Below are 12,623 nucleotides of genomic sequence, written 5' to 3'. Positions count from 1 at the left end.
AATGTTCAATAAGTCATTTATGTTGGTCATGTATTGCTGCAAATCTTCTCATCCCTTAGGTGCCTCTTTACTCGCTTCTCTGCAACTGAAACCTCTCTCCTGCAAGGTGCTCGCTAACACACTCATCGAAGATCGACCAGCAGTGATCTCGGGTGACTATCTCTGCGGCCTGCAACAAGTGACCGATGACTTTTGGGGGCTTTTTTTTTCTCTTTCCGGTGTTTTCTGTGCATTCAGGGGAGCGATATCTCCAGGTCCTTGGCTTTTGTCCTTTGATTATGCTTATCAAATAATTTATGTATAGTATTCAAAAGTCAGACCCTTGGGGTCAAACCAGTTAGCACTAGTTATGGGTCGAACCGGCAGTCCACAGTAGGAGGGAAAAACATAGAAGACACAGAAGAAGAAAAATCACTGATGGAGAAAAAGAAGAAGAAAGAATTGATCCTATTTTGAACACTTCAAGCACTATCTTCCACCTTAATCAACTGAATCGTAGCAGGATCATCCAGTAATACAATGTGTCATACATCGATAAAAGATTAAGGACTTTAAGGTGCCATACATGGATTTTGAATTTATGACCTTGTACCCTTCAAAATTAAGTGACCTCTACGACCTATCTCATACAACTTCAATTTATGAGTATGAGTCATTTAAGGAAAAAGTTTATATAGAGCCGAGGCTCTAAACAATTAAAAACGAGCCCACCTCAAAAATTTCACTAGAAGAGGTTGTTTTGATGCTCAAATTTCCTCAAATTGATCATCTCGAAATCAAGATTTACGTGTATGAGAAAAAAATAGATTTCAAGTTTTGGAAATAGTGTATCTTGTAACGCATTTTTGGACCATCAATTCTCAAGATTTTCAAATTTTCATATATCTGCTCGATCTACACTATCTGTGAAGTAAATGTTATAATCAGAGATGAAAATATGTTTTAATGCCATCACAATACAAACCAAACCCATAATTTAATGAAGAACTAAAATCTTATCGGGTAAAGGTATTGTATGGATGTGTCACGAAGAACTGGCTTTTAGAATGACGTACTAGACACTCAGACACATACTAGATACTGATGCCCATGTTTATATCCATGCAACACTACTCAGCACGAAAACTAACAACATATGCAAAGCAATGTAGATCGAAAAAACACAAACTCGTGAACAAATACACAGAAGCTCAAGCAACAAAGCATTAGCAACTCCAGGATGGTGATGGCAAGCTGAAGACTCCAGAGAAATCAAACAGATTGTAACCTTTTAGGAGGAGAGTTTGATCCTTCCAATATTATGATATGTTGTATTTGAGCAATAATTACTCATCTTCTCTTAATTTAGTATGTTACTTGTAACCTGTTAAACCCAGGTGTTTCATTCTCTTTTTCAACAGAGGGTGAATGTAATCAACATGGTATTTCTAGGTAACCCGGAATCCATATCACCCAAGATATATATAAAAAAAATCTCTTCACAAGAGTGCTTGCTAAGGGTGTTGTTCAACAACTTATATTGCCACATTCTTTACTCCATTTGCCTTATCTATAAATTGCATAGAAACAATGTTGGTGAGATTGAACCAGCCTAAGTACTTATTTGACTCGGGCCCATAGGCCCAACACTTGAAGATCAAGCCTATATCAGATAGAGGGGTGTGTGTTCCAAGTTGGTTGAATGGAGTGGCTTGAATAGAATTGTTTTTCAAGTGCATTTGGTAGGGAATTAAGGTTATCAGTCTTTGGAAGCCTTGGGTAGCCTAGTATTCACCTAGCTTTCAAACAAAAAGCTAGTTTTGAAGGACTTTGAGTTTGTTAGAAGTGTTTACAGCCAAATCCGATGAGATCTCTAACGAAATCTCTCCAAATTTATCTTTTAAATGAGTTAAAATATGGATCGGCAGAAATTAGTGGGTTAGGGTTCAAAAAGAAACCAATATGAAGAGATAATGGTTGTTTAAGAACTGTTGGAATATCCGGCTCAAGGTCGCAAGAAAATGCTAACTGAAAAATAAAGTAAATTAAACTAAAAATTAAGTTTAAATCTAAATTAAAATGAAGTAAAACTAAATTAAAGAAAAGAAAGGAATATAAAAAAACTTTTCTAGTTGGGCCGATCGGCTCCGCACACTAGAAGACCCAGAGTTGGCTCCTGTATCAGACTGTGGATTATTTATGTCATGCTTCTTCACTTTTTTTCTTGAAGAATGAGGTTGGCAATTGATAACATTTAATAATGGTTGGAATTAAGATTGAATGTTTTACCTTGAATTAGGGCTTTTAATGACCTAGGGTGTTTCAAGGGTTTAAGCTAGCTTGGGGATTTTGGGGAATTTCTTGGGATTTTCTTAAGATTTCAAGTGTTTTTTATTTTTGGGGTTTTTCTCTGCTTTTTTAGAATTTTTAGATATTTTAATATTTTTTAGATATTTACTAGGCCCAGCCTAGGGACACTTCTGAAAGTTAGTTTCATTTATCTTAAAAATAAATTAGGCCACAAACATGCTTATCAAATAGCCGAAACCACCATTTTGAGTTTCTTTGGGTGAAGATTTGGAACATTTTGGGCCCCCTCGATGCATCAAGGACCTAGATGGAATTTTAACTGAATAATTTTGTCCAGGTCATAACTTTTAAATGGCAAATTAGACTCAAGAAATAGAGTCAGTGATTGTGTGATAGATTTTGGACGGTGACGGGTTATAGGTAAAGGATTGTAGAATTATTTCGTATCCTTTAATTTAGATTGGAATTTTTTAAACAATAAAAATTCATAAAAAAGTAAAAAATTATTGTATTTCTTATTAAAAATAATCATATTTAAGATTCAAGAATTTTGTTTAATCATTATATATAAATGGAGATCTTACTTATTAGGCCTCAATAATGGTTGGTAATAGTAGTTAATCTCTTGCATCACCAATCCCTAAGGAAAGGTTTAGGGTTTTAAAAGAAGGTTTGGCTATATGAAATCAAGGTTTCCACCAATTTTAATCATTTCATTACAAATTTCAAGGGTTTCTGATACATCTTCAAATGCAAAACCAGATCACCTCAATGAACATAGCCCATGACCGAACCCTAGAGAGCACATTGAAGCTATGGGGCTTTAGGTTTCTTCCCTAACAAAGCTTCGGATTCTTGTTTTGTATGGTTTCCAAAGATGCTCCTGAAATGGTGGTCTGAGGACTAAATTCTAGAAATTACACAAGAGATCCATGGATTATAAGGTTTGTATGGAATATAAGCTTTTGGGAAAAGAGGCACCAAGAATTCTAGGTTTTCTGATGAACAAAAACTTAAAATAGCCAAATAACCTAAATAACCCTAAACAAGTAAGGGCATTTTGAATATTTGGCCACTTTAAGTACTCAAGCCAAATGGTCTAATTCCCCTGTGCATTCAAGGTCTTAAATCCGGAATATATATTTTCATTCAAAAGAATCTTACTTTAAGTTTGGAATCATAAAACAAGTAAAAGTAACTTAGTATTGGCCAAAATACCAAATTCCCGTTTCCACTTGGCTCCAAAACTAGTGCACAATTTATCAATAAAAAAACTTGTTTGTATCAGAACCAAGAAAAGGTAATGGTTGTAAGGTCATTTGAAATATGGAATTTTTTAACAGAATCCTTCATGAGGTGCCTCAGAAAAGTTGTAATCATTTTGTTTGTGGAATTATTGATTTCACCTCAATGATTTTTTGAAGTGGTGGGCCGGGTGGCCAAAAATAGGTCCCATTGCTCGGTCGATAGCCATGCATTAGTATTAAGTGTGCGTGTGATTCATGTTAAGAGATGTGATTTTGTTTGGCTAAAAGAGAGAGTTGCTTTTACTGGGATGTGCCACTTTAAAATCTCTACTCTCAGTCACAACAGTCATAAAATCATGGACATTTCCCTACTCATACACCCTTAGCACAAACTTTTTTTATTTCCCTTTTACTGGCCATGCAGCAATCAAAATACAGTAATAGAAATCAAGCATCATATCATCTCCTGAAAATTACAGCAATGGGGCTTCTCACTTCATACTTGGAGCCTGAATACCACTTTATATGGCCCTCTGAGAACTCTAAAGACCCAACACCTTCTTTAGAGAAGACCACTTGATAGCTCTTCTTCTGGTTCACCTCTGTGAATTCAAGTTTATTGGGCTTCACCTTCACACTCACCCCTTTAGGCTCCACCGCTTCCACTTCATATGAAGAATTTGCATCCCCAACATTGGTTACTGTCCTGCTAAAGCTGAAAGAAGAAGGTCCCTGTGATGAGAAAACCACAGAGAAAGATGGGTAGTTCAATTCTCCCTGTGTGATGCTGGTCTCCTTTGAGCAATGGACTTTGCTCTTAGTAATGGCCTCTACTTGGGTTTCGTTGTACCCCAAACCACAGAGATAAGGTATATAGTCATCAGCATTGAGATCGTAGACCAGGCCGGGATCGGCTGCTTGTGTGATGTTGACATGGCCCGCACCGACTGCGAAGATATCGGCTGGATTGTGGGTTTGGTCTGTGATGGGCTTCCCTTCAGTGTTCAGGATGTATGCCGTGGTAATCATGGCTGACTTTATGGCCGCAGGGGACCACTCTGGGTGTGAGCTCTTGAGCATCGCGGCTAACCCGCTTAGGTGTGGGGTCGACATGGATGTACCTGAGATCATATTGAAAGCTGTTGGTTTGGTATCATGTTCTGAGAGGCTCATGTTCAATGGCCAGCCTGCCAGGATTTCCATGCCAGGTCCGATGATGTCTGGCTTCAGTATCCCGGGACTCTGTAAGCTTGGCCCTCGCGATGAGAAGACAGCAACCACCGGGGCTGCGGTGTCCCTGAACACTGTGCCGTTGAAGAGGATTGTGGCTGTGGGGTTCTTGGTTGAGTTTATGTAGGCTTTTATCTTGTTTCCATCGGCGAAACTCACATGAGCTGCCGGCAAGATGTGGCGGCTGGCCATGAGCGCATATGCGTTTCTCTCATCGTTCATGAGTATCATGGCAGCGCCACCCATTTTCAAAACGACCTCCCCCTCCATCACCATGTCGGATCCAAGAGCTCTCTCACAGAGAACCACCTTGCCTGAAATCTCCTTTGTGGTTAGCTCCTCGCACTGGGCTTTAATGAAGTCGCCATCTTTGCCTGGAAATACCAGAGGGAGAGGAGTCTCCTTGAAGTCCTTCGGTTGGAAGAGGGATTCTCCCAAGAAGGTCTCGCTGTTTTCGAGCTTCGGGTTGGCCCTAATGGCTCGATCCAACGTGCTCGCCCCGACGGTCAGCAACCACGGCGCATCGCTCGACAGTGTGTAATGGTCCGGCCCGTTGTTTCCGGCCGCACAGCTCACAAAGACACCCTTCTGAATCGCACTAAAAGCACCGATTGCAATGGCGTCCTCGTAAAATGGCCTCGAGTCGCCGCCTAAAGAGATCGACACCACATCAACACCGTCCTGGACCGCCTGGTCAAGCCCCGCTAGGATGTCTGAGTCCATGCAGTTTCCTAATACGCACACCTTGTAAACCGCCAGGTGCGCATGCGGGGCCATTCCTCGGGCAGTACCCTTGGCAAAGCCATATATGTCAGCGTGCGGCACGAACGCACCGGCAGCCGTGGTTGCTGTGTGCGTTCCGTGCCCATAGTCGTCCCTTGGAGTGTCGATTTCATCCCACTCCTCCCTCGCATCCATCAGCATGGCCTTGGAACCTCGGTTATAGACATAGGCGCCGATGAGCTTGTTGTTACAGAGTGATGAGTTGAAGTCTTTGCCAGCATCCACACACTTGCCTTTCCATTTCTTGGGTGGCAGCGGCATGCCGGAGTCACTCAGCGATGGGTGCTCCGGCCAAATGCCAGTGTCAAGAAGGCCAACAATGATGCCATTTCCGAACCCAGAATGGCGCCAGAGACCCAGGTTAGGGCTGAGGCCTAAGAATTCCGGGGTTCGGGTGGTCTGGAGGCGAAGAAGCTTGTCAGGGTAGGCATGGAGGAAGCCATCTTTGGCCTTCATGGACTCAACTTCTTCTGATGTGAGCCTGGCTGCAAAGCCATGAATGAGTTCACTGTAAGCATAAACCATTCTTGGTTCAGAGGAGGAGGAGCTTGTTGCTGGAGTGTCTGGCAAGAAGGATCCATACCAACTCTCTCTCTCTTGAGAGTTTAAGGTCCCTGCCTCTGGCTTCCTTACAAGAACAATGTAGGTTCTCAGCTGGTTGGCAGAAGCCAAGCCCAAATGAGAGATGAAGATGAAGAGCATGATGGTATTGCCTCTCTTTAGAACTTGTGCACCATTCCTCTGCTCCATTCTTCTGTCTCGAGAGTTGAAGGCAAGGCTGAAAAGATTGCTATGAGGTACGAGCTGAGGAGAGGCAGTATCTATTTAAAGGAAGGAAGAGAGAGAGAAAGCGAACACATGTAAGTTGAAGTAATAAAACTGAGCTGCATGCATGAAAAAACGCTGAAGCCTCCCATAATTACCACCAATTAGGAGAAGAGTCATATAATAAGATAATTGTGACAATTTCCCTTAAGACTTGCCTTAAATTAGTAATGGCTTTTGTTTCTGTTGAATTTAAGCTTATCAGTCCAAAGCAAATTGTAACGGTTATGATAACTAGAATGCTAAGTGCTTTTCTTTCATTTGAACAAGTGACCTCAGTTTTTGCTTAAATAAAACATGTATGAGTTTAAAGTGAAGTCGTGAGGGTTTTATTTCTACTTAACAGATAACTTCGGATGCCACAATATGATGTCTTGAGTTTTATTTATCGAAAAAAAGTTGGAACTTTTTATGTTAGCACCAATATTGTCAAATCTGTTTTGGAGTCTTCTACGGCTTGCTAAAAAAAAATGAAGCTATTTAGTACTTTGACCGATCAAGGGGAAGATTTCATACTTTTTCTTAATTGAATAAAATTAAATTAAATATTTATAAAAAATAATAAAAATAATTTTTTTTAAAAAAAATTATATAAATATTTTTTTGCTTTTGCCGAAGAGACAGCACGGAGTACCTTTCGCTTCAGTCTAGACGTACGCAAAACGAATATGACAACATTAGTTAGGACAACAGAAATTAATGTAAAAAATTTAAAACCAATTATACCTATGGTCCTATATAATAAAGTACAAATAAATTAAAAATCAATTAAACCCAAAAATGACTTTAAGAACTTAAATACAAGCACAAACGTTACTCGTTCAAAATATATATATATATATATATATATATATTAAAAGTTAAGTCAAACTTTCAGGTAGTTCATCACTTGCCATTAGCCGGTCAATATTAACCTATAAAGACTTTTGTCTTGATGTGGTAAAATGGAGAATAAGAGAATTATGCTCGGAAGGCAAAGGAAGAGTACAACACCCCTATCCTATGGATGCTTAAATGGTGCACCGGCCCTCTCCGAGCGGCACGTGGAGAAAATGGATGACTATGATTGGATAGATTATTTTAAATTTTATGCAAAAGCTTTTCGATGCTTTTTCTTGCTTCCATGTACCAACGATGGTCAGCAAGTTAGGCACTATCAATAAATCCGCTCCCCATAAAATCAGAAATAAATCGTTTTTATTTTAAAAAGTCGGATAAAAAAATCAAATAAAAAATACGGATCAATAAAAATACTTCATATAAAGATATCGCTAGTATATCAAATTAGGCTAAGAAAATTGGAATAAAAAAATCGGATAAATTTATAATATTAGAAATTTTAAAATTCTAAAAAGTAAAAATTATGTCAAAGCTATCAATAACTAATGGCTGCAGTTTGCATACGTATGCATATGTAGGTGTAGAAGTAAGGTTGACCTTCAAAATTTATCATGGTATATAATTTTGATATAAAATGTTATTAAGATTATTTCAAAATATATTTTTATATCTAATTATAAAATTTTAATTTAAAAAAATGGTTAAAATCAAGTAGATCTATAAACATGTGAAAATCTTGAAAATGGATAGTGTAGATAATATGTTGTAAAATGCACTATTTATGAGACTTAAAATCTTTTTTTTTCATAGTCATACATCTCGATGTCGAGATGATCAATCAAGGGTTTTTCAACATTAAAACTACTTTTTATGATAGATTTTTAAAGTGCATCCATAGTTCTACATTATAAGGTTGCATCCTTATATAAACTTTTCCCATAATTAATTCATCCATAAAAACTCTACTAGACTAATATAATTGAGTCAATGAATTTAGATGCTTCTTGATTCTCATCCAATCGTCTAATATTAAATACATAATTAACTAGTAGATATCAAAAAAATGTACCATATAAATCTACCCATGAAATATTTTAAGAAACATCCCACCTACTTATTACATAACAAAAACAAATATACTATATAAATTTATTCATTAAATACTCTAACTATGATATGGTGACAAATATTCTACATAAATTCATTAAATACTTAAAACATCCAACTTACTTAGCTGGTATCAAAAAAAAAAGTTCACGATTTTTCTTTTTTCTCATTACAATAATTTAACTATAGTATGGTGACTATGGTCACTACAAAACTATGGTTAAAGTTTTATAAATTTCTTTAATTGAAAGTAGGCTCCTAGAGATTTGGGTTTCACATCTCTGTGCTTATGGTTTATAGAGAGAAGAAGGACGAAGGAAGAGGCTCATAGCCACAAGGGTTTATAGAGAGAGAAGAAGTAGGAAAACTTCATCGGCTTTGGTTTATAGAGAGAGAAGAAGGAAGAAGGAAGAGTTCGTTTGCTTCACCAACCCTAATGGAAGAGACCCTAAGTGATTTTTAGAGAGAAAAAAAGAAAGGAAGATGGGATGCTGATTTGGGATAGTTTGAAGAGGATTTTTTTCTCTGATTTGAGTTGTTGTTGTTTGAGAGAAAGCCCTAATTATACTGAGTTCTTGTTGAGAAAAAACCCTAATTATGCTGAGTTCTTGTTTGAGAGAAAGCCCAAGTTATACTGATTTGTGATGAGGCCCTAACTGATTTTTTGATTTGTGAAGAGGCCTTGACTTTCATAGAGAGAAAAGGAAGAGGGTTTTTCATTTTGTCGGGGAAACAACAAGTTTGGGGGATTGCTTGCTCCTAAAAGTTTACAGTTTACACTATATTGTTTATCTTTGTTATCACATAATAAAAAACCTGTACTCACACTCGGCTTCTCATTCATCAGTAAAAGACTATGTTTTGAGCTCTAATTTGTGCCATTAACATTATTTTCATAAAAACAATTATCACAAATAATAACAAAAATCTGCATGTATATGATTTTCTTTACACAATGATTTATTTTATGAAATGATTTGTTATAAATGGTATTATTTCATTTAGACAATGATTTTCCATAATAACACCTTTGTTTAGATTTTTTTAAAAAGGCAAAAAATTCATACTTTCAATCAGCAACTGTGGCTTTGAAGAGCACTGTGGGAATACAAATTTCCATAAGTAGCAATGGCTGCAATACACAAAACAGGGAAAAAAAAAATTATAGGTAAAAAAGATACTACTGTTTGGCCTGATTTAAATCGAATTATGAAAAAATCTTGTTTTAAATGCTTTTATAAAAAGTACACCATTTTTTCATGACCTTTTCAAAAAGGTCGCCGTTTAAAATTGTTTCCATAAAAGATCACCGATTAAACGGCGATTTACTAACTATGGTACCAACCGGCTGAGAGGGCCCCAATCATAATGTCATGTCATTATATTATTTTTTGAATAATGATCTGATGAGACCCTCCCACGCCCATGTGTATAGGACTCCAAAGGATGCCACATATCTCTAAAAAAAGTTGTCATATAGGTATGGGACTTGACTTTTCTAGAGATCTATGTCATATTGAATGGTGATGCTTTGAGATCCTACACGCATGGGTGTGGGAGGGTTTCACAAGATCATTTATTTTATTTTATTTTTATTTATTTTACAAACTATTTTAACATCAAAATTTGGACGTCCTCCTCTTTTAAAGTGACACCTATAAAAACTATAAATTTTTTTTTCAATAAAATAAAATAATAAAAAATATCCTCAAAAATTTTAAAAGGTATTTGATCATTAAATTTCATCATTACCCGCTCCAGCTCTCATTAACCATTAAAACTTTCATTGACTGCATTTTGCAATCGCTTCAATGGAATGATTTTGAGTAGGCTAAAGAAAAGGAGGCATAGATGACTGAAGAACACGACTAAGGGTTTGTGAGAGAGAGAAAGAATAGGGTTGGGAGAGAGATAAACAACATCTAAAATAAATAAATAAATAAGAAAGAAAGAAAGAAAAAAGGCGGCTAAATTCTTTAATCTATCTTAAAAAAAAAAAGAAAAAGGGTTAAGATATGTCTTCCTCATTGAATTACTTTAAAAAAGAAAAAAAAAAGATGAGCATCGAGAGAGAGAGAGAGTAGGAGAGAGAGAGTCTACTTTTCTATGAGAGACAATTTGAGAGAGTACTTTGCATTGAAAAGAGGCAAGAAAAAATTTGAGAGAGACATTGTGCTTTGTACTGAGAGTTGGAGAGAGATTCTACATTCTATATTTCTATTGAAAATGTAGAGAGATCTAACTTTATATGGACCGAGACCAAGTGAGAAAGCGTCTACATCGTACTGAAGAGTAGTGTTGGAAACCACCACTTGGGGATGGCACGTCGCCATGGGCCGAGCCGGAGTAGCTAAGTAACTCGGGCCAAGTTCCATGTTACTCGGCTCGAGTGGGCCAGGGTCCCACTAGACCAAGAAGTGTTAAAAGAATAAATACAAATTACCTCTAAAATTATGAAACATATGTTTAAAATAAAAATTAAACAAAACACATCCAAATGAGGTTAAAAATATAATGAAAAAATAATTTTTTTAAAAAAAATTAATTTGTGACTAAAGGTACTTTAAAAAAAATTCAAAAAGAATGGAAAATATAAAAATAAACATTTATGTCCAAAATGCTTTATAATCTTTGCCAAAATGATAGAAAACATAAAAAATATCACAAATAAATTTCTTATTTTATAGATTTTTATTTAAATTTGAAAAAATATCTCCATACTCTCTATTTTTAGATTTCATTTCACAATAGAACCAAGTTTCAAAAGATATTTTGGGGCATAAAAATTGTAGATTTTATTTCTTCTAACCCGCTAAACTAATTTAAATATGTTCTTTTAGGCCAAATAAATCTAAAAAGACATGCTTTTTCTAAAAACCATCATCCCAAATTTCTAGAGAGATAAAAAAGGCTTCATGGAAGTGAGAGCTTATTGGGAGGAGAGAAAAAGAGGTGTTTGGAAAAACATGGGAGGAGGGAGAGAGTGAGAGGCATAGGAAGAGAGAGAAAAAGATAAGTTTAGGATATATAAGTGAAGAGAGAGAAATGATTGGGTTTAGAAAAAATATATCTTTTTCATATTTATTTAGATTAAAAAATAGGTTTAAAGTGACCAGGAGATAGAAGATATATTTTGAAACCTTAAATTTATCAAAAAATGAAACCTAAAAATAGAAAATATGGAGATATTTTCCCTTAAATTTTTTTAATATCCCCGAACTTGACCAACAAACTTGGAATATTTGTTTTCTTTTGACAATCTCTATAACTTTTATCGAATAGCTGCTTAAAAAGCATGGGTTACATGGAAGTAACTATACTGTTGAAAAGGGATAAAGATGTCAAAGACCCCAAATTTGACAAAGTGACTCATTACATCATAAGCTTCTCGAAAGATATGAGAGGAGACATGAGGCAAAGGTTTAAGAGCGAATATCTATAATCTTAACCAATAAATCATGAAGAGATCACGGGATTCTTTGTTGCAATCTATACCATTTGATGACATTAAGAGAATCCCCTCCAATAAATAAATAGGAAAAGATATTGCCTTCGTCATCCTTGAGAATGCCCCCAACCCACGGCCTGGATTTCCTAAAAAACAAACTTGGGATACTTAGACTTACCGAGGTAGTGAGCTCGAGTTACTCATACGTGTCCGAGGTAGTGAGCTCGACTTACTCATACGTGTCCGGGTTTGCTCGCCCAGAGTCGAACACTGCCCAAGAGACATAGAGGTAGAGAGAGATTCTACGACACGGCTCAAGTGACCCGGAGGTAGAAAGAGATTCTACGACACGGCTCAAGAGACACAATGACAGAGAGAGATTCTGCATTGTATTTTAAGAGAGAGAGAGAGAGATTCAACTTTTTTATTTAATTGAGGCCACATTTCTTGTGTCTTCAACAACAAGTCAAATTTTAACTTTCTACCGATGCAACAAACCATTCAAGTTTGCTACTTCGCTAAGTCATAACAGCACGTCACTGTATAGGAAAAAGTTTATATGGAGCTGAGGCTTTAAACAAACAAATTAAAGCCTATTTAAAAAATTTCATTAAAAAGAAATTGTTTTGATGCTGAAATATCTTCAAATTGATCATCTCGACATCAAGATGCATAAAAATGAGAGAAAAGTTGATTTCAAGCTTTGAAAATAGTGTATTTTGAAATGTATTTTTGGACGGTCAATTTTCAAGTTTTCATAGATTTGTCGATCTACACTATTTTTGAAACTTTAAACTTTATAAATAAAAATGAAAATATATTTTAAGGCTATCACAAATATTTTCAGTATTGAA

General features: G+C 36.2%; 1 protein-coding gene across 1 annotated transcript; it reads right to left on the bottom strand.

The window, feature by feature from the left end:
- Positions 1-3,895: 3,895 nt before the first annotated feature.
- On the bottom strand, positions 3,896-6,337 carry LOC18447811 (subtilisin-like protease 4). The gene has a single exon (XM_006857897.2). It carries the CDS (start codon positions 6,297-6,299, stop codon positions 3,996-3,998), a length of 2,304 nt encoding a protein of 767 aa, XP_006857959.2. The 5' UTR covers positions 6,300-6,337; the 3' UTR covers positions 3,896-3,995.
- Positions 6,338-12,623: the final 6,286 nt, after the last annotated feature.

This window comes from Amborella trichopoda, chromosome 9, assembly GCF_054954075.1.
Source record: "Amborella trichopoda isolate Santa Cruz 75 chromosome 9, AtrichopodaSantaCruz75HAP2 v2.0, whole genome shotgun sequence".
Classification (NCBI taxonomy): Eukaryota; Viridiplantae; Streptophyta; class Magnoliopsida; order Amborellales; family Amborellaceae; genus Amborella; species Amborella trichopoda.
The sequence above is the reverse complement of the archived record's forward strand: the minus strand, read 5'-3'. Positions and strand labels throughout refer to the sequence as shown.

Coding starts and splice junctions, on each gene's coding strand:
- LOC18447811 (XM_006857897.2), bottom strand. CDS start 6,299: ATGGAGCAGAGGAATGGTGCACAAGTTCTAAAGAGAGGCAATACCATC.